Source organism: Perognathus longimembris, chromosome 25 (assembly GCF_023159225.1).
Source record: "Perognathus longimembris pacificus isolate PPM17 chromosome 25, ASM2315922v1, whole genome shotgun sequence".
Classification (NCBI taxonomy): Eukaryota; Metazoa; Chordata; class Mammalia; order Rodentia; family Heteromyidae; genus Perognathus; species Perognathus longimembris.
Window position 1 is genome coordinate 24,179,473 of NC_063185.1, and position 19,997 is coordinate 24,199,469.

At 68.3% G+C, this 19,997-nt stretch overlaps 2 protein-coding genes across 2 annotated transcripts in view; one reads left to right on the forward strand and one right to left on the reverse strand.

Annotated features, from left to right (window-relative positions):
• Positions 1-19,997, forward strand: part of Dock2 (dedicator of cytokinesis 2) — a 160,259-nt gene that overhangs the window by 76,239 nt on the left and 64,023 nt on the right.
• Insyn2b (inhibitory synaptic factor family member 2B) lies at positions 7,359-16,704 on the reverse strand. The gene is made up of 3 exons (XM_048333857.1): positions 15,440-16,704; positions 15,085-15,159; positions 7,359-7,545 (listed from the first exon to the last, which is right to left on the reverse strand). The coding sequence occupies exons 1-3, from the start codon at positions 16,702-16,704 to the stop codon at positions 7,359-7,361; spliced, it is 1,527 nt and encodes a 508-aa protein (XP_048189814.1).

Genomic DNA, 19,997 nt, shown 5'->3' on the forward strand with positions numbered 1-19,997 from the left:
CCCGGTGTTCCGCGCGCTCGGTGTCTTCCGGGCACCGGACGGCGGCCGCGCCCCCATCTCTCCCACGCGCCACGTCCCCTGAGTGGGTCGCTCCTCCCCCATCTCCACGTCCCCCCGACCCCTGCGCCCCCCCCGGCTTGTCCCCCTCCTCACTTCTCCCCCTTCCCCTCCCCCACGCGGGGGCCAGCAGTCCCCGGGGACACCAACCTGGGGACTCGCCCCTGCCCGGAGTTCTTGGAAGGAAAGGCCTGGTGATGTGGAAGGCGGGAGCTTGCTTATTTTTTTTTCCCAAGTAGTTAAAATCAGCCTCCGGGGGATGTATTCGGGGCCTAATTATCCCGCTTTTCATAGCGGAGTCTATGCAGTGATTAAACAAAGGTAAACGCCGCGGGCACCGGCCAGCCGGCTCTGGAGCCCCAGAGCCACCTGAGGGGGGAGAAGGGGGCAGAGGGGAGGGGGGAGAGGGCAGGGGAGGGGGGGGAGAGGGCAGGGGAGGGGGAGAGGGCAGGGGAGGGAGGGCAGGGGGCAGGGGAGGGGGGAGAGGACAGGGGAGGGGGGGAGAGGGCAGGGGAGGGAGGGAGAGGGCAGGGGAGGGGGGAGAGGGCAGGGGAGGGAGGGAGAGGGCAGGGGAGGGGGGAGAGGGCAGGGGAGGGAGGGAGAGGGCAGGGGAGGGGGGAGAGGGCAGGGGAGGGGGGAGAAGGGGGCAGAGGGGAGGGGGGGAGAGGCAGGGGAGGGGGGCAGAGGGCAGGGGAGGGAGGGCAGGGGGCAGGGGAGGGGGGAGAGGACAGGGGAGGGGGGGGAGAGGGCAGGGGAGGGAGGGAGAGGGCAGGGGAGGGGGGAGAGGGCAGGGGAGGGAGGGAGAGGGCAGGGGGAGGGGGGAGAGGGCAGGGGAGGGAGGGAGAGGGCAGGGGAGGGGGGAGAGGGCAGGGGAGGGGGGAGAAGGGGCAGAGGGGAGGGGGGAGAGGGCAGGGGAGGGGGGCAGAGGGCAGGGGAGGGAGGGCAGGGGGCAGGGGAGGGGGGAGAGGACAGGGGAGGGGGGGAGAGGGCAGGGGAGGGAGGGAGAGGGCAGGGGAGGGGGGAGAGGGCAGGGGAGGGAGGGAGAGGGCAGGGGAGGGGGGAGAGGGCAGGGGAGGGAGGGCAGGGGGCAGGGGAGGGGGGAGAGGACAGGGGAGGGGGGAGAAGGGGGCAGAAGGGAGGGGGGGAGAAGGGGGCAGAGGGGAGGGGGGAGAGGGCAGGGGAGGGGAGGAGAGGGCAGGGGAGGGAGGGCAGGGGGCAGGGGAGGGGGGGGAGAGGGCAGGGGAGGGAGGGAGAGGGCAGGGGAGGGGGGAGAGGGCAGGGGAGGGGGGAGAGGGCAGGGGAAGGGGGGGAGAGGGCAGGGGAGGGGGAGAGGGCAGGGGAGGGGGGGCAGGGGGCAGGGGAGGGGAGAGAAGGGGGCAGAGGGGAGGGAGGGCAGGGCAGGGGAGGGGAGGGGAGGTCTCCCGCCCCGCGCATCGGGCGGTGGGAGGCACGCGTCCCAGGCTGCGTGGCGCTGGGGACCGGGTGGCCGCCTCCTGGCAGGGTGGTGGCTGTACAGGGGTCTGGCGGTGGGGGGCCGGGCAGGGGCCCCACAGAGGCCCCGCTCGCTGCTTGCCGGGGCCGGCTCTGGTTCAGAACTTCCCACTTAGAGGACGTAGGGCGTATCACATCTCCGGATTTCTTTTTTCACTTTCCTGAGATGACTTTGCTTTCCTTTTGTGATCAGAAGAAGAAAGACCTCAAACACGGTGTCTTTAAAAATAGGAATTAATGAGCCAGTGGAGCTTCCCGAGGCGTTTTCTGAAGCTACCCTCGCTCTTCTTCTAAACAGCCCCTGAGCCCAGGAGTCGACGGCTTCCTCCGTAGGGCGGGGTGGGGTGGAGACGGGGGGGGGGGGGGGGGGCGGAGGTCGGGAGAGGCCGCTCACGCGCGGAGCAAGTCCATGGCGAGGTGTGGTCAGGAGGGACAGGACGGCTTTCCGTTGAGTAGAATTTAACCGCGTTCACTCCTGGAGTCTGAGCATTCGCATTGTCCGCAGACGCTCCGCTCCGTAGCAGGCGGGCCCTTCGCCCCTTCCTGTTGCGTCCAGCCCCAGCGGGCGAGGTGACCCGTAGCAATAGCCACGTCACGGTGAGATGGTGAATCCGCTCTCATTCCAGAACCCGTTTGCTCAAGTGCGGAGTGGGGCAGGCACTCTTTGGTATCATGTGCAGAATGCATTTGGGGTTTAAGTACAAAGGCGGGTTATTCTGAGGGCAGTTTGAGGCAGAGGTGTGGGGAGGGTCAGCAGCCTGCGGGGGGGGGGGCTGGGAGCTTGGGGCCCTTCCTTGTTGGACAGCCTCACCCCTGGCCGGAGCGGTGCACGCCTGGGGCGTGGCCCGCAGGTGCCATCCTTGCTGGGGACATTGCAGAAGGAAGGGGCCGGGTCCCGTCAGCCTCTCTCCCCCGCAGGTTCTAGTTTCCTCCTTAATTTATTCCTGCAACCTCGATTTGCGCCCCGTGGGAAGGGCTGGGCGTGTGGAAGGCAAGCGAGGAGAAGCCGGCTTCCGGTCCCAGGAAGATCCAGGCTAACTGGAGAGACGCAGACGGTGTGGAGGGACGGCCGGCCACCCACTCCTGCCGGGGGCCAGGGCCCGGTGTCCGGAGGGTGGCCGGGGGCGTGAGGGGTGGCTCTGGCTGGATGGGGGTAGAGAAGGGCTGCGGTGGGGGGTGAGCCCCACCCCGGCGGGAGAGAAGCCGGGAAGGCTGCACGGGGGCCGGAGGGCCTGCAGGGAGCCGAGGGCCTGGGGGGGTGGGGGGGCAGGGGGGGTGGATTCGGCTGGGCCTCCCCCGCGACCCATTGGCCCAGCCATCCTGGATCCCCGGGTTCACGGGGGAGGTTGTGGCTGGCGAGCTGGGCCTGCCCGGTCGGCATGGGAGTCCGGCTCTTTTCCGGCTCGATGTCATCGCCGTCCTAAGACATCTTTGTGTCTTGGAACTTAAGAGAAAAACTACGTTCTCAGCACGGCGTCCTGAGCCACTTGCCCTGGGCGGTGCGAGCCGAGAGCCCTCCCACTCTCAGTCTACGGAGAACTCCGCCTAGCGAAGAAGCTGGGGAGGGGGTTCCGGAGCGGCCTCGTCCCAGGGCCAGGCCGGCTGCCCTGTGCCCGGGGCGCCGTCCGCTCAGGGGCCCTGGGGTGTTCTCTGCGGGGGACCCCTGGTCTCTGGTCTCTGTCCTCCTGCCTCTCTCTGGCACTGGCTGCAGCCCAGGCTCTCCCATTCACTTCAGCCAGCAAGCGTGTGTGTGTGCGTGTGTGTGCATGTGTGTGTGCGCGTGCGTGTGCGTGTGTGCGTGCGTGTGTGTTGCACGTGTGCGTGTGAGTGTGTGTGCGCGTGTGCGTGCGTGTGAGTGCACGTGTGCGTGTGAGTGTGTGCGCGTGTGCGTGTGTGCATGTGTGTGCGTGTGTGTGTGCGTGTGCGTGTGTGTGCGTGTGTGCGCGTGTGCGCGCGTGTGTGTATGTGCGCGTACGTGTGCATGTGTGTGTGTGTGCGTGTGTGTGCGTGTGGCACCTGCTGTATGCTGCAGTTAATGGGCAGGACACCCTAAGGGAGAGGGAGCCGATTCCTCATGAAGGAGGAGTCAAAGGCTGCGTCAGCCCTCCAGGCCCCTGAGAGGAGAGAGGGGAGGGGAGGGGAGGAGGGAGGGGAGAGGAGGGAGGAGGGAGGAGGGAGGAGGGGAGAGGAGGGAGGAGGGAGGAGAGGGGAGGGAGGAGGGAGGGGAGAGGAGGGGAGGAGGGAGGGGAGAGGGGAGAGGAGGGGAGAGGGAGGGAAAGGAGGGAGGAGGGAGGGGAGAGGAGGGAGGAGGGAGGAGGGAGGGGGAGAGGAGGGAGGAGGGAGGAGAGGGGAGGGAGGAGGGAGGGGAGAGGGGAGAGGAGGGGAGAGGGAGGGAAAGGAGGGAGGAGGGAGGGGAGAGGAGGGGAGGAGGGGAGGGAAAGGAGGGAAAGGAGGGGAGAGGGAGGGAAAGGAGGGAGGAGGGAGGGGAGAGGAGGGAGGAGGGAGGAGGGAGGAGGGAGAGGAGGAGGAGGGAGGGGAGAGGAGGGAGGCGGGAGGGCGGAGGTGGGGGCGGGAGGCCCTCAGTGCGGGGATTTCTGACTTCCTGCCCGTGGCTCCACGTTGCCTGTCTTGGTGGACGCGGCCTTTCCGGGGTGGAGGCCCCGCTCTCTGGTCTACCTCAGATGGTTGGGGGTGGGGCGGGCATTTCCGGGGTGGAGGTCCCGCTCTCTGGTCTACGTCGGATGGTTGGGGATGGGGCGGCATTTCCGGGGTGGAGGCCCCGCTCTCTGGTCTACCTCAGATGGTTGGGGGTGGGGCGGCATTTCCGGGGTGGAGGCCCCGCTCTCTGGTCTACCTCAGATGGTTGGGGGTGGGGCGGCATTTCCGGGGTGGAGGCCCCGCTCTCTGGTCTACGTCGGATGGTTGGGGATGGGGCGGCCTTTTCCGGGGTGGAGGTCCGGCTCTCTGGTCTACGTCGGATGGTTGGGGTGGCGCGGGGCGAGGCAGGGTAAAGTAACGGTTCGCGGGGCGGAAGCGGCTCTCGGCTCTCTGGAAACGTCCTGGTGGGGGAAGGGGCTGGGCGCGGAATGCGCGGGGGGGGGCGGCGTCTGAGAGCGGGGCCCCGCTCTGTACCCCAACCTCTAACCCACCCTCCAGTGAGTTCTGCTTCGCGGAAGGTTCGGGGGACGCGATGCCGGGCTCCTCGGCATGTGGGGTGCACAGGCGCCTCTTAGGGCAAAGGAGGGCGTGGAAGGCGATGGCGGAAGAGTGGAGGAAGCGGCCCCGTGGTAGACGCAGGTGGTGCCGTGGCTCTGGCTGCACGGAGCTGGGCTTGGCTCTGGGTGTGAGCGCCGAGTGCGGGGTTCTGACCCGGTCCTGCATCCCCCCGGGGGAGGGGGGTCAACCCCGTCGCCCCGGCATCCTCACCCCCCCCCGTGTTACTTTTCCGCCGAGCGGCCCCGGCTGGTCTACGCTCTCAGCCCCCGCGTCAGCCTCCCGAGTGCCGGGAGGACACGCGTGCGCTGCCGCACGTGGGGCCCACGCCCCCCTGGGGGGGAAATCGTGCCGCCCGCACCACCCCCCGCGAGGAACGCAGCCTTCGCGCCTAGGAAAAAATAGGTACGTTTATTGCAAAAGATAAAATCCCGTTTAAAACAGTTTAGAAATTTACAAAACCTCAGTGCATACGTCGTCTTTGAGGGGGAGCCGAGGACGGAGGGCTGGCGCGGGGGGCGGCGGGGCCCCCCTCTGCCTCTCACCCGGGGGACCCCCGCGGCCCGTCCCCTTCCGTTCCAGGGGAGTCGCTTTTGCTGAGTGAGTCTCTCCCCGCCGGGCCGCACAGCCTCCAGCAAAGCCTGTCCGCGGACCAGGGAGGTGGCAGGTGGCTGGCGAACTTCACGAAGAAGCGTGGATTGACGCGGCGGCGGATGGGTGGAGAGAGGGTCTGGGTGCCCACGTGTGTGCGTGTGCGTGTGTTTACACGGGGAGACCCTCCTGGCCCAGCCTCAGGTCGGCAGCTACAAGTGTGAACTTGTGCTGGTTTTTGCCTTATCCTGTGTGCGGCCTCAGCCTTCCCCCCTCCCCCCCTCCCCCCCCCCGCCTCCCCTCCCCCCCGGGGACCCCACCCCAGGATGGGCAGCTCTCTCCAGCCGCCCGAGGTTGGAGGGAGGGCTGCCCGCCCCGCCCAGCCCGCCCTCCCAGGACTGGGGGGAGGGGCGTCACCTCCCTTCCAGACCCAGGCCAGGCCAATGACGGGGTGCAGGCCAGGCAAATCGAGGCCGGGGCTCCCCGGCAGCGCAGACGCGCGCCTCGGCCCCCCACGGCGCCGCTCCGTGTGGATCCGCCGTGCGTTTCCCACGGACGGGCCCGCGGAGAGCGGGCTGTGGACTCGGGAAGGGGGAGCGCGGCTCGGGGCCCGAGGCCGTTTATCTTATTGAAACGGGGTTTCTCCGGGATGACAAGTGTGTTTGTCTTCATCCTAACGTGACGGGGCGCATTCCACGCTCGTTCTGCGGGTTTAAGGACGGCACCGGCAGAAGCCCAAGAAGATGTTGAGTGACACGCTGAGACCTGGACGGCGCGGCGGGGCGGGGGGGGGGGGGGAGACGCCTGGCCCGCTTTCCTCTCCGAATCCTGCGCCTGCCGCAGCTGGGGGGGGGTGCTGGGGGCGGGGGGCTCCGCTGGGTGATTCGCTCTGTTGGTCTCCGTTTGCAGTGGGGGGGCTCCCCCCCCCCGTGCTCTCCAGAGACCCCCACGGACTCATGGGGGTGGTGAAATGCCTCCTGGCTCACTGGGACCAGGTTGACCCTTCCGGCGTCAAAGGTGCTGCCGCTCGGTTCCGTTACTCTGGGGGTCTGTTCACAACGCCCCCCCCCCCCCCCCCGCCAGCTGTGGAGGACTCCTCAGAGCAATGAGCCAGACCTCAAAGAACTCAGACCTGGGGGGGGGGGGGGGGAGGCCTTGGATCCTGGAAGGGCAGGGAGCCGGGCCGGCTGCGGGTGGACCGGAGGCCCTCGCCGGGGTCTGAGCCTGTCCACAGGCTGTCCCGGGGGCGGGGGCGGAGGGGGTGGACGCGTGGACGCGAGTCTCCAGATCCTCGATCCTCGTGGGTAAATGAACTCACTGGGGAGCTCCAGCCGCTACCAGGGTCTGTCCCTCTGCCAGGTGGGGGGGGGTCGGGGGGTCAGGGGTCAGGCCCCCGGTGGGGTCAGGACGGGGATGGATGACGGGTTAGGCGCTCCTCCTCCCCCAGGCCCCACCCCCGCGAGCCCCCCACAAGTCCCGGACGCTCACAGCTGTTTAATAGGGGGTCAGGAGGCTCATGGAAGACGCAGAAGCCGCTGCGTGCGCCCAGACGCGCGCACCACACGCACACACTGCGGGCACTGCCGTCCCGGCCCCTCTCGCCACTCCTGTGCTCGTGTACACGAGAGCTGGGAAGAGGCGCGTGTTGCCGGAATCCTGTTTGGGGGGTACGGGCTTTGGACCCTCCTCTAGCTCCCCGTGCCGCACCGACCCCGTTTGCTGTCTCTGGGCTGCGGGGCCGGGAGGGCAGGAAGCGCCCCGTGTTCTGGGGGTGGGGGCCGGGGTGGCCGGGGCTCGCGGCAGGACTTGGGGGGCCCCGCGTGCGGCCCGGCCGTGTGTGGGCACCACGGGTCTTCCGCCAGCTGCGGCGCGGGCCAGGGGTTTGCTCACGTCTCTCGGGCTGGGGGCCCCCCCGACGCGGGGGCCTCGGCAGACCACGGGGGCGGGGTGGGCAGCGCTCCCGCCGCTCCCGGGCGGGGGGGGGGGCCACGCGGCGTCCCCCGGGCTCAGATCCACCAAAAGCATTTCTTCTTCACCTTCTTGGCTTTCCTCCGGAAGTCCTGCCTCTCGGGGACCGGGGCCTCTGCTGGAGACTTGGGGGGCGAAGGGGCCTCGTCGGCCGGTGCCGCGTCCCCCAGGCTCTGCAGAACGCCGCGGAATCGGCCTTCCTGCTGTCGGAAATCATACTCCACGCTGAAAGACACCGGGAGGGAGGGAGGGAGGGAGGGAGGGAGCAGAGTGAGCTTTAGTAACCACAGAGCGGCTCAGCCACACCAGGTGCCCCGGCGTGGGAAAAGCGGGGGTCTGGGGAGAAGGTTCCGGATCCTCAGGGGTGTGGCCTTGGGAAGCGGGGTTCCCTCTCTGAACCTCTGGTGCTTCCCGGATGGAATCGGCCCTCGCAGCGGTGCCCCTGGGCCGCAGGGAGGGTTGGGGGGTGAATGGCAGCAGGGCGTGACGCCCGGGGGCCGGGTGGGCAGGAAGACCCCGGCCTTCGCGCCGGCGCCGCTGCCCGTTCCACCGACCCGAGGAGCCCAGCGATCGCGGGGAGGGCGCGGTGGCCGGCCGGCCCTCTCCCGGCGGGATGGAGGCCGTGGGAGGCGGCCAGGGGGGGGGGTTCCTTGGGGATTGTGTGTGCCGTCGGGGGAGGGGGAGCAGCCGCAGGGTCTCCACGTGCGTCCGCCCGCGCCCCCCCCCACGCGCTCGGCTCCATGGCTCCCCGAGACCCCGCCCCTGGGGACGCACGCGCCGTCGGGCTCCCCCGAGGTCTCACGACGAGAAGCCCGCTTGGCGGTGTGGAGAGGGGGGGTGACGTGAGGTCAAGAACGGGGTTCTGGCTCCTTGTCCGGCCAGGAGGAAACGGAGATGCAAGGAACCCCCCGCCCCGCCCGTCCACGATCCCCACGTCTCCTCCCGTGCCGGGGATCAGAGCTGCTAGAAGGGCAAATCACTGCGTCCAGGGGGACAAATGCAGCCCAGTGGCGCCTTGTCCTTGAGCCACGGAGACCAAGAGGCAGAGCCGCCTCTGGGGCGGGCGGGGGGGGGGCTGGGAAGTGCATCTCGTTATCTCACTGCTGTAGTGTTGATAAGCATCACCCAGGTTCTCCCCCCCCCCCCGCCTGCATCCTTTCTTTCCCTGCTCCTCCACACCCCTCTGCGTGGAGGAGGATAATTCCGCAGGGCGAGCTATAGAATGGATAAAACACAGGCTGTGTTTTTCAAAGCGAAGCTACCCAGCTTCTAGCCGTGGGGCGCGGGGGGAGCCGCGGTCTCCCGGTGACGGAGCGCAGGAAGCATGTCCAGGGTCTCCGCCGGCATACACCAGGGCGGCAGGCAGCCCCCCCGGGCCCCCCAGCCCCTCGACAAACCCTGGCCTTGTGCTGGGCGCCCTGGGGCGCGTGGTGGCTTCCGGGCCCCGCTCACGCAGCCAGCGCTGGCCCACCAAAGTGGTGACCCCAAGTCTCCTCATCGCGGCCCAGACGGGTCCCGTCAGAGGGCAGAGGCACCGGCTGACCGGACACCGAGGCTCACCCCCCCCCCCCCCGCCCCGGTGGAAGTGGAAGGAGGGGATTCAGAGACGGGGGAGGGGGAGGGGGTCCCCGGCACCCTCTGCATGGCACCGGGAAGGGATCTCGAGCTGTAGGGCACAGGCTCTGATTCTCAGCCCCCCACACACCCCGAGACCCAGGGCACAGACGGTTCACCCTTACCCCGTGGGACACAGGATTCCCCCGTCCCCAGCTCCCATGCGCAGCGAAGAGAAACTCCCTTCACCATGGAGAACCAGGTGGAGCCAAGGAGAACGGCTATCTCCTGCCTATTCTAGAACTTTCCATACTGTGCTGTCCAAAGCACCCCACCCATCCATCGTCCTACGTGTCCAGCCATCCATGTTTCTCTCTGTCCATTTGGCCATCTATCTTCCGCACTTCTATTTGTCCATTTATCCACCAACCCTCCTACCCCCATCCATCCCTCCTTCTGTCGGCCTTTCCATCCGTCCGTCTGTCCATCCATTGATCCGTCTTACCCATCCTTCTATCCTTACGCTCTTTGTTCATCCCTCCATCTATCCATTCTTCTTTCCCTCTGCCCTTGCATTGGTCCGTCCGTCTGTCCCCTCCTCCAGTCCCTCCACCTGCCCTGCGCCCAGCCCTGGGCTAGGTTACGCTGATGGACAAGGCTGGATTCCGACCGTGTGGTCCTGACGTCCCGGGATGCAGGGGAGGGCGATGCCTCTGATAATTGCCTTTAACATCAGCTCCTTGTTTCCCTCAAGGACCCCTCCTTTCCCAGTTAGCATCCAGATGGTCCTGCCAAAGTATCTGAGCAGGCTCTGACTTCTTAACTCCAACAACAACAAACAACCCCCCCCCCCCCGAGGTGATCAAGATTTACAAGTGCCCCAGCAACTATTAGAAAAACATTTCTGGCTGATGTCAGAAGGTAGGCAGAGTTGGCAGGCCTGGGAAGACAAGAGCCAGAAGACAAAACAGAAACAGCCTCAGGATGCAGGGAGCGGGGGGGGGGGGGGGGGGGGCGGGCCTGGCTGGAGGGGCCGGGCAGGACTTCCCCGCTTTCTTCTCTTCCCTCCGCCCCGCCGGCCCCGGGGGTGGTGCTGTGGGCACAGTCCTCCTGCAAGGGGCACCGTGCCCGCCCGCTGTGTTGGCCGAGTCCTCCGCCTTCTCCTGCTCATTTTCACCCCACACCTGGCTGCCCTGGGCACTGGCCCCCCAAGGGTGCGTTCGGGGGAGAAGGCGTCTCTCCGTTCCTATGGCAACGCTGCAGGGGGTTCCGGAGTCTAGAGGGGACTGAAGGTGACTTTCTGTTCAAGGCCAGCCACGTCCCTCCCTCGCGGGGGAGAGAGATGCCTGCACTTGGGGAAGAAATTGATGAATGTTTTTTTTTTCTTAAGCCAAAGCAATTTATTAACATAGAGGAAAGTTGTCACTTTTTCTTCCTATGCTGCCTTTGATAAACTACCGTGTGGCTCGGGGGAGGCAGGGGAGGGGTTCCCCTGGCTGCGGGCGCGGGCAGCGGGCTTTGCGGTGGAGAGGGGGCCCCCTCCCTCCTGGGCCTTAGCCCCCAGCCGGGCTGGGGCAAAGCCACCACAGGGCACTGCATTCGCAGCCCCAGGGGGCGGGGCCAGGCTCCAAGGAGACCCTCGGTGGTGGCTGTAGGGGTTGGGGGGGGCGGGAGGAGGACCTCCCTGCGTCAAGTGCTCCCATACTCGTTCCAGCCTTGCCTCCCCGGCCCCTCCCCCGGCCCCCCCCCTTCGCTTCCCCGTCACTTTTACAAGGTCACCAATCTCATGTGCCGGGGGGTTGGGTGGGGGGCGGGTTCTGCCATGCTGACCTGATTGCCTTCCAGGCCCCACTTCTGACAGCATCTCTGCTGCAGCTGAGAGCTGTCTGTGACAGAAAGCCAGGCTCTGCGGGGAGGGAAGCGGGCACACTGGGGGGGAGGGAGGGCATTGCGGCTGGCGCTGTGGAGGCAGAGGGCAGACCCGGGAGAGCCAGCCCCCACCCCACGCCCACAGGAGGAGGAGGAGGAGGAGGAGGAGGCGGCACCGGGAAACGTCTCTCGCAGAAGCAGGACGGAGCCCCGGGGCCTGGCTTGTCTGGATCTTGGACAACGCCCCCCTAACCTTGAGTCCTCATTCCTTAGCCCACAAACTGGGAACCACAACCCCCCCCCCCCACCGTATTTTAGGGTCACGGCGAGTCTGGAGTGAGGCAGTGCGCCTACGGAGTTGGGCAAAATGCCCGGCCCGGCGTCTGGGTCCGCCAGCGGTAGCCGCCAGTCGCTCCGTGAAGTGGACACGGAAGGAGAAGCCGGGCGGTGGCGGGTCCCGCTTGTGATTCCGGCGGAGTCCTGGGCTGGCTCCACTTCATGTTTATGGCACGTTTCGGCCTCTTTAGCTATTAACGCGGTTAAAGGAGGCTTCCCTTCTTATCGCAGAGGAATCGCTGATGCCGTAAATCCTACGCCTCTCCCCTTCCACCGGGGAGCGAAGGGGGAGAGGGAGGGTCCCGGAGGGAAGAGGCGGGGAGCGGGGGCGAGGGATCTGCCCTGGATCCGAGCCCACCGGGGTGGCGAGGGACTTCCCCCGGCTACCCGCGCTGCGAGCCCGTTTCCCAGCCCTGGCGGAAGCCGGGCGAGCGGCCTGCTGTTCCGGGCGTGCCCGGCGGTGGTGTGAGTTCACGCTCAGCCCGCGCTGGGGCGGGCGGGAGCTGAGTGCGACCCGTGCTGACGACAAGGCTGCCCGGTCTCAGCCGGTTCTGCCGCACCGTCCTGAGCTATGTCTCCCCGCCGGCCAGAGCAGGCACCGGGGCTGGAAGGCACCGGTTCCTGCTGGGAGACGAGCACCGTACGCAGACCAAAGGGGAAAACAATACTAAATAATTGAAGCGGAACGTCGGTGGCGAGACCCAGAGGTCTGAGGGCTTATTGCGATCGCCGGAGACATTTCTCTGGTTAGGTCATCGTTGTGAGCCTCGGACAAAGCCCGAACCCAGCGACCCAAGAGCTCAACCATCGAAGAGACCTGGAGGGAGGGCGGCGGGCGGGCGGCGCGGGCGCGGAGGGCTCAGGGCGGGGAACGCCGGGGGGCGGGCGTGGGGGGGCACCGTCTCCCTGTGCGGCCCTGCGACGTTCTTCACGGTCTGGTCCGGGAGAATCCTCAGGGGTCTGGCTAGCCACGGTAGCGGGGAGCGGCCGGCGCGGGGTCTGGAGTTAGGGGGGACGGGCGTGTGGTGGAGGGGTCTCGCCTGGCGTGAGGCTTTGTTGATCGTCCTCGAGGCTGGTGCTCCCGCGGCCGTGGCCGGCATTGGGTGTGACCCCTCCCGTCCGGCACTCGCGGGGGCCCCGTGGAAGCCAGCCCACCCGAGGACAGTGTCCGGCGCTCGGGCTCCGGACGGGCATCGGCCTGGGCTTCAATTGCTCCGAGCCCCACTTCTCACAAGGAGAAGTGTCAGCCCGATTGCCAGTGAGTCCTGATATCAGATGAGGCCCAGGGAGGAGCCCAAGGGAAGGCTTCTAACGAGCCCCTGACCAATGCATGATGGGAGAGTGGGGGGGGAGGGGGAGGAGGGAGGGAGGGAGGGAGGGAGTATGCCTTTCTCCTATTTCTGGAAATGGGGCACCGGAAGATGCTCTTGCTCCAAACACAAGCCCCCCCCCCCCCCGCCTCCTCTTTCCCACGTCCTTCGCCTCCTTGTTAAACTTGAGAAACTATTCTTTAGCACAGGCTGTGTTCTGCACCACTTACCACAAACACTGAAAAAGGTTCGTTCTGCAAGTTAGAGGCGTCAGTGAAAAAGTTTCGAATGAGCGCATTCCGACGGGGGTGGGGGGTGGGGGGGACGACGTTTGCTGGTGGCTATCAACCCCGAGAGCCGCGCTCTCCTCCCAAAGAACTGCGGTGTGCAGGCCAGAACCTAGCCCAGAAACCCCCCAGGTCGCTGCAATGGGGGTGAGAGGAGAGGGTGCTCCTCCCCCCGTGACTGGGTGCTGTTTAATCTCGGGCACCAGTCCCCCGCCTTGGGCCCTTGGATTCAAGCAGAGCAGAGGGGAGGGAGGTGAGTCCGGGCCGGGAGCAGGCTTCAGGTTTCCGGCCCAGTCCTACCTCCTCCCGGGGGGGGGCATTTACTTTAAGGAAACACAGATGATGAGCACTCCGAGGAGTCTGGGGGGACCCCTGGGGGGCAGGCGCCGGCTCGGCGCTGTACCCCGCCCCCCGATGGTAAATGACGGACAGGAGCGCGAAGGAGGCGAAGGCCGAGCGATGGCCCCGCGGGCGGGCGGGGCCTGTGGGTGAAGCCGCCTTACGTGCTGCCGGCTTCTCAGCTGCCTCGGGGCGCCGGGCCCCCGTCCTGCACCCGCCCCCCGGGCCCAGAGCTGTCCCCCGCCGTCATCCGCCAGGGAGGCCGGAGGGCGGGGCCTCCACCCCTCGTATCCGGTGCCTTCGGGGCGCTGGCTTCCCAGGACACACCGCCGCGACGCCGTTTGGGATGTCACGAGGAGAACGAGTCTCATCTCCCCCCGGTGGCCGTGCCGGGCGGGAGGTCCGATCTCCCCGCTTTCGTGGCGCTCGTGGCCCCGTTCCTTCGCACGGCTTCAGATGCGGGCCTGCGGGCCCTGGGACGGTGCCGAGGGCCGCGTGCGAGTCTCTTGCCGACCGCGGTGCGCGGGGCCCTGCCGGCCGGCCCCGGCGCGCGCGGCTTCTCGCGGGTTTGCGTGGCGCGTGTGGAGGTCGGTGGTGAAGGACGCGCACGTCCTCGGACTCCGCGGTCGGCCACAGTCTGGCCAAGCGTTGTCGCTTTCCACCCCGCTGGGGAGAGCGGCTCGTCCGCTGCCGGCCCCCTCCGGGCCGTCTAATTAGAGGCTGTCGCTCTTCAAATGAGGAGGCTCCGGCACGGAACGGCGCGCCCGGGGCCAGGTCGCCGGCCCCGCTCACTTACATAACACAAGTTAATCTTTAAAAGAAAAAAGAATCGCTCTCGGGTCCTAGGAAAGACGTCAGCCGGCGCCTTGAAGGGAGCGTCCGTGACTTCGGTGGTGGAGGTCGGTTAAATGAACTCTTCCTGCTTAGGAGCAGGGATTTCTTTGGCCTCCCCGGCTGTGTAGACATTTCTTGCCTTCCATCCTCCTGTGATGAGGAACCTTGCTGAAGATAGCGGGGTACAAGGAGCAGAAAGGGTGCAAAGGCACGGATGGGGGGGGGGGGCTGAGGGCTCCGCGCCCCAGGGGGACGCGGCCGCGGCTCTGGCCTGTGTTTGGCGCAGGGTCTCTTGGCATGGGGGTGGGGGTGGGGGGGTCAGGTGGTCCTGGGGCTCCTCCCTGTGGGGGGGCAGACCGCTCAGCGCGCGGATGCCTGGGCAGCCACCCCTCACCCCTGCGAGAAACGTCTAGAAGGAGATTCCGGCAACTCCGTGGGGTCCCGGGTCTCAGGCCCTGGGCTGCTGCTGTTCTCATTGGGAGGACAAAGGTGACAGAGAAAATCAGACGCTTCTGCCCCCTGGCCGAGCTGCGTCGCGTGGGACCCACCCAGCTGTCTTCTCGTGAGCGTGTTTCCGCGCTGTCACGGGCTCTGGTGAACTTGTGGGCTTGTACACGCGTGTGCAGACACAGGGGCACTCGCGCGCTGGGCCTGGGCTCCCGTGGTGACCCTTCTCCGATTATACGCAGGGAAACCGAGGCACAGAGCTTTGACGCTGAGCGGTGTTCAGCCGCGACGGGCTGGCTTCCTGCCTCCCCGCTCCCCACACGGGAAGACAACGGGTTCGCGAGGAGGGAGCTCGGGAGGCCGAGCACGGCTCTTTCCACGCAGAAGGCGGGAAAGCTATGGGGCAGGGAGAGGCTGGGCGGTGCCATAATGGAGGCCATGGTTTTGGAGTAGAGAGATCTGGCTGTGAGTCCTGACCCGCTCGCTCTCAGGGGGGCTCACCGCGGGAGCTGGGACCTAGCTGGACTCGGCTGAAGGTCACCAGGCTCCGTGGAGGGCAAAGAGGCCCCTGGCTGTGGCCAGAGCCCTGTGGCCCAGTGCCTTGTTCTTTAACGCTCAGGCTGCAGGGGAACGGCGGCTCTAGGGTTCCATGTTCCCTTCCCTGCAGAGCCGGCCGGGGGCGGGGCCGGGGTGGGGCTGGGGGCGGGGGTGGGGCCGGGGCGGGGCCAGAGGCGGGGCCGGGGCGGGGCCGGGGCGGGGCCGGGGCGGGGCCGGGGAGGGCCGGGTACCTGTAGATGATGCAGGCCGTGTTCTGGCAGGTGCGGCAGTTGTTGAGGTCTTGGCCAGTCCGATAGAAGTTGCGCCTGCGAGACAGAGGGTCGGCCGCGTGACTGCCAGCCGCGGCCGCGGAGACCCGGCCCCCTCGCCCCTCCCAGCCTCCCAGCCCCCAGCCCTCCGCGCCCGCCCTGTGCCGTGAGGCCTAAGAATCCTCCTCGGTCCTGCAGCCCCTCGGCCCCTCTCCCAGCCCGCGGACGCCAGGGCCCGGGGCGCCGGGGGAGGCCGTCGGTTCCCGGCCTCCCGACTGGAATCCTGCGCCCTCACGCTGCCCCGGGGGACGCCATTTAGCCGGGAAAGCGGCCTTACCCTTCGGTGAGCGCGCGCGCCCTCTCCAGGTCTTGAATGACGTTGAGGAGGACTTTGATCTTCTCCTGGTTGGACTGTAGCGACGCCTCCACCGACTGCAGCCGGCCCTGGAGGTGGCGGAGCTCGCCCCGCGCCGGACGCAGGTGGGGCACGCCGCCCGTCTCCCCCAGGGCGCACCGAGGTCTGGGGCCGCTCCCGGGGCAGCCGGGAAGGGCCGGGCCGTCTGGCCCCGCGGGGCTCCCCGCCGCGGTCTTCTGACACGCTCCCGGCTCCCGGTGGCCGTCACGGGACCCGGGGCAGCCCGAGGCTCTCCGGGGCGGGGCTGGCGGGCTGGGGAGGCCCCGCCCGGGGCAGCCGCGAGTCCGCGGGGGGGAGGGGGCGCGCGCTTCCTTAGGCGGAGGCGTCGGGGGGCCGGGGCCTCCGTCACAGGCGTTGTCTCTGGACGAAAGCACCCCGGGGCTGTGTCTCCCCGTGCCCGGGGTGTCGCTGGCACTGCTGGTGGCGTCGAAGCCGGAGGGGGCTCTTCCCGAATCCGGCGTGGGCACCGTTCTCTCGCCGCCCGGACGCACGTCGGCCGCGGGGGGTCCTGGGCCGTCTGGGCCGAGGGAAGCCGCTCTGGCTTTCCGGGACGGGCTGTGGTCAATATCGTCGGGGACCTGGGCGGCGGCCGTGGCTTGCTCCGAGGCCCGCCAAGTCCCAGCTGGCAGGTAGACACTGACCGGCCCGTTGCTCGGTGCCGGGGGCATTCCGGGGAGGGGCGGGAGGGGCACTTGGATCCGCCGAGGCCCATCCCCCAGCCGCGGGGCCAGCTTGAAGTAGGCGAGGTCGGGGGTCACCGTGCCCCGTCCGGAGAGGTCGCCGTTCACCTGGATGGCACTTGAGGACGCCGCGGGCATTTCGACCGGGGACCCGCTGGCTGTGGGCCTCTTCCTCTTGAACACTGGGAAATGCTTCCTGAGATTGGGGGAGGTCTGGATGGCGATGTTTCTGAGGCCCTCCGACCTCTGGGACCCGGGGAAGGAGAGCGAGCAGGCCGAGGGGCGACGGCGCCCGGGTGCCGGGGTCCGCCCCGTGCCGGCCGGGTCTCCGGGAGGCGGGCCGTCCCCCGGGCACGGGCCGGGGGGGCGCGGCGTGGCGCCGTCTTCCTTGAAGCGCACCTGCTGGGACTTGCTCCTGCGGTGGCGGGGCGGCTCCGCGGGCCCCACCGACTCCAGGCTGCTCCGCTTGAGGAGCGCGGGCCTCGCGCTCGTGCTCTGCTGGGCCATCGAGCCTCCGCGCGAGGGAGAGAGAACCGTGCGCCTGTCCGGGGCCCATCGCCCTTAGGTCTTCAGAGGGGCATGGCGCGGTGGCCTCTCAGCCGGCGAGGACGTCCGCGTGGGGTGGGGCGGCCCTCTCCTCCCAGGGCGGGCGTCCCTGTCGGCCATCCCAGCCCGGGGGTCCCCAGAGGCGATCCGAGACGCTGGGCCCGGTGGGTAAGCGATCAGTCCGTCACGATCATCGTCACCGCCTGGATGAACGGGAGGCGGGCGAGCTATGGGGCGCGCGGTCGACCCAAAGGGCTGCTGCCCGGAGAACGGTGTCGGGAATGGAAAGGCAGGGGGAGCACCATTCGGAGGACGGCGCTAGGCGTCTAGAGTGAGAATGCCGGGGCCACCCCTGCGAGGTCTGGAAGGCGGGGCTTCCCCTCGAGGCACGTAAGCGAGGGCTCTGTCCGGCCCAGGGCCTGGGGAGCGGGCCCCGGGGTGCCGGTCACACCGCGCTCCTCTGGGGCCGTTCTCTTCCGTCACCGAGTGGAGGCATGGGGGGGTCAAAGGGCAGGGTCCCCCGTGGAGGCCTCTCCGCTGAAGTTCACCTGTGAGCCCCGTGAGTCAGTTGGCTGCCTCGGTGGTGCTGGGGAGCCGTCCCTGGGTCTCGGGGGCCCCGGGAGCTGGGGCCGGGCACGGGAGACCTGAAAAGGAAAAGACCTGAGTACCAACCTCCGAGCTGAGTGAGAGCAAGGAGGACTCGGCCCTAGCCCTTCCCTCGCCCTTCCCTCCCGCCTCCCAGCCAGCCCGGAAACTTCTGAATGCAGAGAGTTCACACCAAACACCTGCCCTTCTTGTCCAGACCCCCAGGGCCAGCCCCTCCCCCGGGGCCAGCCCCACCCCTCCCCCAGGGCCAGCCCCTCCCCCAGGGTCAGCCCCCACCCCTCCCCCCAGGGCCAGCCCTCCCCCAGGGCCAGCCCTCCCCCAGGGCCAGCCCCCAACCCCTCCCCCCAGGGCCAGCCCCTCCCCCAGGGCCAGCCCCCCACCCCTCCCCCAGGGCCGGCTCTCAGCAGCCTGTGCGCCTTCCTCCCAAAGTCCCCAGTGCCTCTCCCTGAAAGAGCCTCTGCAATGCCTCTCCCTGCGGCCCCTGTCCCGCGTGCTGGACACCTCAGGACTTCCGTTCACGGAGCTCGTGGCAGCTGCCCTTCCACCCTCATTCCCACGTGTACGGAGCGCGTTTCCTCCTTCCACCGTCACTCCCATGTGGGCGCAGCGCGGGCTTCCTCCGAGTGTGCGTTTCCGCAGTGTGCCCCCTGCCGGCCTGTGACCCCCCCCCCCCCCCCGTCAGGCGCTGGCTCGCTGCCCCGGTCCCCAGCGGGTCCCCTGGGCGTGGCGTGCTGGCAGCCGCGGGGAAGGTCTTCCGAGGCTGGAGCGCTGCCCGTGCTGCCGAATCTCACAGGGGGAAGCGGGGGGTGGGGGTGGGGGTGGAGGGGTGGAGGAGGGAGGGTCTGATCCAATCGCAGAGGAGCGGTGCAGCCGGCAGTGCGCAGGACCTCGGGGCTCCCCCACTGTTAAGAACCCCTCCGTCCCGCCTGGCCCACCCAGCGGGCGATCTCAACGGCAGTCACCCCCTCTTGGGCTTCCCAACCCCGGGCCTCGGGCCTCGGAGCGAGCCAAGCCCTGGGTCTGGGCATCTTTGAGGTGAGCCCTGCAGAATCTCAGGTCCCGGGGGGAGCCGCCAGGCGCGGTGGCCCTGGTCTGCCTTTCCAGTTGTGGAGAAGCATCAATGGGGGGGGGTGTCTCCGTCCGGGGTGGCCCAGGAACAAACTCTACTTGAAAAGTAATGAAAGCAAAAAGGCTCCCGCGGTGCGGGGCAGGCGGCGGGGCACCTGTCTACGCCCTCGCCAGGCCCTGCACGCACATCCCAGCGTCTCCAAGGAAGCAGAACGCGCACAGGGGAGCGGCGGGCCCTGGCGTGGGTGGGGCTGCCGGTCTCTGCGGCCCGGTGTCAGGCGTGGGACCCTGGCGGTGCTCCGGCGTTTTCCTGGCTGCTTCCTCTTTGACTCTGACCCCCGCCTCATCTTCCACATTCCCCCCCTCGTGGGAACCCCAGCCCATCCGGGACACCTGCCCCCCCGCCCGTGGGGTTGGCAGCACGATCCATCTCCCACGCCTATGAGGGGGCCACGAGGACCCCTGCCTCCTATGGGGGCCATGCGCCGGCCTAAGAACGAGGCATCACAGGAGTGGGACCCCGTTTCCCTTCCTCCTCTCCTCCTCTCCTTCTCTTCCTATCACAAGGCGGGCACGACCTAGAGGCCACCGTGTTCTCTGATGCCTCGAGTGCCCCCTGGTTCTCCTCCCACTGTACCCCGGGGTGTCCCCACAGGCACTCCCCCGTCAGGAACCACTCCCCACAGCTCCCCGAGCCCACAGTGCAGCTTGCTGGATGGCCTGGGACCAGTGCCTGGGGGCTGTGAGCTCAGTTTCCCCATTTGGCGTCTGGCTCACTGTAGGCAGAGGAAGCACCTGCCCGGGCCTTCTTGGCCTCCCCTGGCCTGCTCCCCCCTCTCCTGGCTTGGCCAGTGTCCCCGCTGCCCCTGCCCTGGTCTAGCCTGAGCAGAGACCTTTATACAATGATCCCACCTCCAGCCAGCCTTCAGCTGCCAGCCCCGGTCCTTCCTGGAGCGGCTGACGGGGCTAGGGTTCTGCGTCCTGCGTGTGAGCCTGCCTGGCTGGGGGAACAGGGGTTGTGGGGGGCAGGGGGAGGTCCCCCCAGCACACTGCAGAGAGAAGGGGAGCCAGCACTGATGCGGTCAGCGGCCACAGTGGTCCAGAGATGTGGAATGACCGCAGCGTGGCCTCCGGGGCTCGGCTCAGAGCGGAGGGTGGGCGTGGCCAGCTGGGACTGCCCGCGCGGGCCCTGGTTCTGGCCCATGTGGCCCCTGGATGAAACGGGGAGCCAGAGGGGCAGCACCCGCCCAGCCCCGGGGCTCGGTCTCCCCTCACACTGGGACTGGGCAGAGGCCCACGGCTTCACTGGGCGAGTGAAGGGGCCACGTGGATCCGGGGTGAGGCTTGCTGCGAGTATCTCATTAGAACTCAGTGAGACTCAGCAGTGGGGACCACGGTGGCAGAGAGGCTTCGGAACCCAGGAGCGGCTCACCCTGCTGGGGCAGATCCTGAGGCTCACTTAGCAGAGCGGGGTTGGGCTGGTGTGGGCTGCCATCCTGCCCGCCTCCTCCTGCTCTCTTCGCGGCTCCCGGGGGGGCGGGGGCTGGCCCTGGCCCTGCCTCACATGTCTCTGATATTAA